Source organism: Tupaia chinensis, unplaced genomic scaffold (assembly GCF_000334495.1).
Source record: "Tupaia chinensis unplaced genomic scaffold, TupChi_1.0 Scaffold146740_1, whole genome shotgun sequence".
NCBI lineage: Eukaryota > Metazoa > Chordata > Mammalia > Scandentia > Tupaiidae > Tupaia > Tupaia belangeri.
Genome location: NW_006206595.1, coordinates 1,339,700 through 1,344,256, shown reverse-complemented (window position 1 = coordinate 1,344,256; position 4,557 = coordinate 1,339,700). Strand labels below are relative to the sequence as shown.

Here is a 4,557-nt window from a genome sequence, read left to right as displayed (position 1 = left end):
AAAAAAAAAAAAAAAAAAAAACCTACTGTGTGGTCAGCATGGCCTAGGAACTTGTGACCCAGGTCAGTTGCTGATGGAAAGGAGGTTTGAAGTAGGGGATGGTTGGTGGTTTCTGCTCGTTCTCACCAGGTGTATGAAGAGGAAGGATACCAGAAGTGGGGAGGGGGTTAACCCTTCATTACCAAGAACTGAGATGAACTCAGCCTGCTTGGCAGTTGGTGGGTGACTGACATGGTCTCCTAGAGTCTATTCTGGGCCAAGGACATGGTAGGAGGGGCTGGGGTCAGCCAGGATCCTTCCTACTCTTGGGCTGAGGGATGATGGGGACTCTGTCTGTCTTTTCCAGGTGGCAGCAGCATGGCTGTGCCTTAGGTTTTCCTGCTAGGGCCCCGCCATGAGCCTGCAGATTCCCTGATGGAGCCCCAGCTGTGCCTTCGAAGCTTGGCTGAGGGCTTCCTGGAAGAGGAGCTTCGGCTCAATGCTGAGCTGAGCCAACTGCAGTTTTCAGAGCCTGTGGGCATCGTCTATAATCCCGTGGAGTATGCGTGGGAGCCACATCGCAGCTACGTGACTCGCTACTGCCAGGGCCCCAAGGAAGTGCTCTTTTTGGGCATGAACCCGGGACCTTTTGGCATGGCCCAAACTGGGGTAAAGGGCCTGGCTGCCCCGATGGGTGGAGTGGGAGGCCCCAAGGTGGGAGGTTGGCTGGGTGTGCAGTGGAGGAGGAGCAGGTACATGGCTGTGGATATGTGTGGGCCCCCGCCCCGCCTCCTCCAGTACACACACTGGCTCCTGTGGTCTCAGACGCTCTCTCGGCCTCTCTGCCCATAGTTAACCAAGTACATTAATGATAGTTCCGTTTCCCCTGTGAGCTGTCCACTAATTGCCTCTGAGAGCCCTTCCTTCCGCCAGCCTCACCCTTACTTTTCCTTGCTGGATCTCCCCTGTCCCTGGAGTGTGGGTGGGGTCAAAAGAGAGACTGAGACTGCCGGGTTCCCAGGGGGGACTCTTAGCAGGGGTGAGTATGTGTAAGAGATGCAGAGCATTCTGGTGACCTGGCTTCCGTTTCTCAGCTGAGAAGTTCAGAACAGAGCCTGGCTTCCTCTCAGAGCTCAGGATGAGTGACTACCCCTCAGTGGGGGTGCCTGGCAGGTGGGGGATGGGAAGAGGCTTCAGGGCAGGAGGCTCAATCGCTTTTATTGACCCCAACTGGGTGATGAAAGGTGATCAATGATGATCGATGGAAATGGCAGCCTGAGGCTTGGAGCTGAGAGGGCACTCACCGAGCAGTGGTCAGCCCTGTCCTTGTGCCTCCCTTAACCCTGGCTGCCTTTTTTTTTTTTTTTAATTGCCAGAGGGCACATGTGCTTGACCGAGAGAAAGAGAGAGAAGAAGGGGCATTTCTCACACCAGTGGGGCATGGTCATGCTACAATCCTTTTTCCTCCACTTGTCCATCCATCAGGATTTGGGGCATGCACACATATGTGCCTGGTGTGTTTTTCAAGCTGTGGGACCAAGATGCGAAACACTTGGCCATGTGAGATCCAACTTTCTTTTTTTTTGGAGAAGTCTTTGCTATAGGGCACATGCACTTGCCAGACAGACAGAGAGAGACAGAGAGACAGAAAGCGAGAAATCACCCCCCAGGGGGGATGGCCATGCCACAATCCCTTCTCCTTCATTCTCCTCTCAGTGTCTTGGGCATGCACGTACACGCACCCGGCGTGAGTTTAAGCCACTGAGTTTGGGATTCGAACCACAGTCAACTACATGGGAGTCCAGCGACATAGTCATTACGCTAACTGCTGGTGAGATCCAACTTTCTATGCGTAGCCCTTAACAGCTGCCTAAGAGGACCAGCCCAACTCTGGCTTTCTCAAACCATCTGTCTATCTCTAGTACTAACCATCACACCCTGAGTAGGGTCAGATATCCCTGTATGCTTGGTCCCCAAAGCTAGAAAAGGTGGAAGCAAACAGATTCTTCTGGGCCATGGTCCATAATGAAAAACTGGACAAAGATGAATAGGATCAAATCACAGGGCCATGGGACCAGCAGTTAACGTAATGGCTGTTGCTGGACTCCCATGTAGTCGACCATGGTTCGTGTTCCAGACCCGGTGGCTTAAAACACACCGGGCGCACATGCATGCGTACCCAAGATCCCGAGAGGAGAATGGAGGAGAAGGGATTGCAGTGTGGGCATCCTCCCGGGAAGTGATTTCTCACTTTCTTTCTCTCTGTCTCTGTCTTTCTGGTGAACGCATGTGCCCTATAGCAAAAACCTCTCCAAAAATAAATAAATAAATAAGAATCACAGGGCCAGAAATCCTTGTCTCAGGCCTTTGGGTAAAGTAGGGGTCGGGAGCTGTCTGGGCTTATGGAAGGTGGAAAGCGTATCGGCCCAGGGCTAGGCTACGTCTCCAGTCTGAAGCCCTTCATATCTCACTCCTTTCCCACAGGTGCCCTTTGGAGAAGTGAGCATGGTCCGGGACTGGTTGGGCATTGGGGGGCCTGTGCTGACCCCTCCTCAAGAGCACCCTAAGCGACCGGTGCTGGGACTAGACTGCCCACATTCCGAGGTGAGCGGTGCCCGATTCTGGGGGTTTTTCCGGAACCTCTGTGGACAGCCTGAAGTCTTTTTTCGTCACTGTTTTGTCCACAATCTGTGTCCTCTGCTCTTTCTGGCTGCCAGCGGGCGCAACCTCACCCCGGCTGATCTGCCAGCCAAGCAGCGGGAACAGCTTCTTGGAATCTGTGATGGGGCCCTCTGCCGGCAGGTGCAGCTGCTGGGGGTGCGGCTGGTGGTGGGCGTGGGACGACTAGCAGAGCAGCGAGCACGACGGGCACTGGCAGGCCTGATGCCAGAGGTCCAGGTGGAGGGGCTCCTGCATCCCTCTCCCCGTAACCCTCAGGCCAACAAGGGCTGGGAGGCAGTGGCCAAGGAGAGACTGAATGAGTTGGGACTGTTGCCACTGCTAATGAAATGAGTGCCCCTGGGGCCTGGCATAGGGCACGTGCAAGGTGCCCGAGTCATTCTGGAGCAGGTGACCAACTGCACACCTCCCGACTGTGGCGGCAAGTCCTGCCGGGCTCCCTGGCTGCAGGGATCATGTCATTTGGCCTGTCAGACTCTCTCCCGATCTGCCCGGGTAGCATTGACACTACCGCTCGTCCTCCTGAGTCCTGCTTTCTGATCTTCCTTGTGCATCGTCCCCTGTATCTTGTGGCGTCTGACTCCGCAGAGAATCAGCGGGTGGGCTGGTGGCACCTGTGGACTGCTCTACCTCATCGTTTCCTTGGGAGCCTCTCTGCCGCTGAGAGCGACCCAGACGGCGACTTCTCAGCTATATCTGCTGTCTCAGAGGAAAGATCTTGCCAGGGTCCCTGCCCAGCCTTACGGAGTAACTTTTTTTCAGCTGACCCATTCCCTCACAACCAGGACAGAGCATGGGATGTGATGTTAAGAATGAACAACGTTTTTTTTGGAGACGTCTTTGCTATAGGGCGTGTGCGCTTGCCAGACAGACAGAGACAGACATTGAGACAGAAAGCGAGAAATCACCCCCCAGGGGGGATGGTCACGCCACAATCCCTTCTCCTCCATTCTCCTCTCGGGATCTTGGGCACGCACGCACACGCGTCCGGCATGAGTTTTAAGCCACCGGGTCTGGAACGCGAACCGTAGTCGACTACGTGAGAGTCCAGTGACATAGCCATTATGCTAACTGCTGGTTCCCAAGAATGAACTTCTTACAGGAGACTAAGGCTGGGTTAGAGGGAGAATTTGGTGTGGCAGAGCTGGAACGTCAGACCTGGATTTCATCCCAGCTTTGAGACTTATAAACTGTATGATGGATAAATTGATTAACCTCTCTAAGCCTCAGGATTCTCATCTGTAAAATGGGGATGCCTCCGACTCCTAGGGTTGGTGTGAGGATTAACTGAGATAACACTTGAAGGTGCCTTGCATAGGCCTGGCACAGGGGTGCCTACTCCCTGTTCTTGCTTTCTCACCTGGGCTGGGGAGTCACTGCACTACAAGGGAAGCCCCTCTACTCTGAAGGCCTTGCTGGGAAAAGCCCAGGTCCCCCAACCTCCCTCCACCCCAGTCCCCATGGCCTGGGTGAGGGGCCAGTGCTTACACTGTCAGAGATGGACCAATGAGTTTTATAAAAAAACCATCCTGTGATTTTTCACTTTAAGCATTAAACATTCCTAAACTCTTTTGTCTTGGTATTTTTTCCCCTCTTGCATGTCGGGTAGGAAGTGGTTGGCCAGATTGCCCGCACTCGGACCTCTTCATCGTGTGCAGAGAGTTCTCATGGGTGGTTGAGGGGATGGATGTAACAGATCTCTAGTTGCCTCACCAAAGCTGCAGGGTCTCTGTCAGGGGTCTTGTCAGTAGTTAGATACTCAGGGCACTGTGGGTGACAGATCATGGGGTAGATGGGGGCCTGGGCTCTTAACTCACTTTTTTATGTCCACTGAATGGCTGGCCGGGTGCCCCTTTGGTAAAGGCTGGGAAAGCGAGCCGAGTTGGGAGGAGAGCATGT

General features: G+C 54.1%; 1 protein-coding gene across 2 annotated transcripts in view; it reads left to right on the top strand.

Annotated features, from left to right (window-relative positions):
- Positions 1 to 3,335, top strand: part of SMUG1 (single-strand-selective monofunctional uracil-DNA glycosylase 1) — an 8,556-nt gene extending 5,221 nt beyond the window's left edge. For both annotated transcript variants that reach the window (XM_027768514.1, XM_027768515.1), the window contains exons 2-3: positions 347 to 648; positions 2,464 to 3,335. In XM_027768514.1, coding sequence (XP_027624315.1) covers positions 415 to 648; positions 2,464 to 2,991 — 762 coding nt within the window. In that variant the 5' untranslated portion in view covers positions 347 to 414 and the 3' untranslated portion in view covers positions 2,992 to 3,335. The remainder of the gene's footprint in view (positions 1 to 346; positions 649 to 2,463) is intronic.
- The last annotated feature ends 1,222 nt before the right edge of the window (positions 3,336 to 4,557 follow it).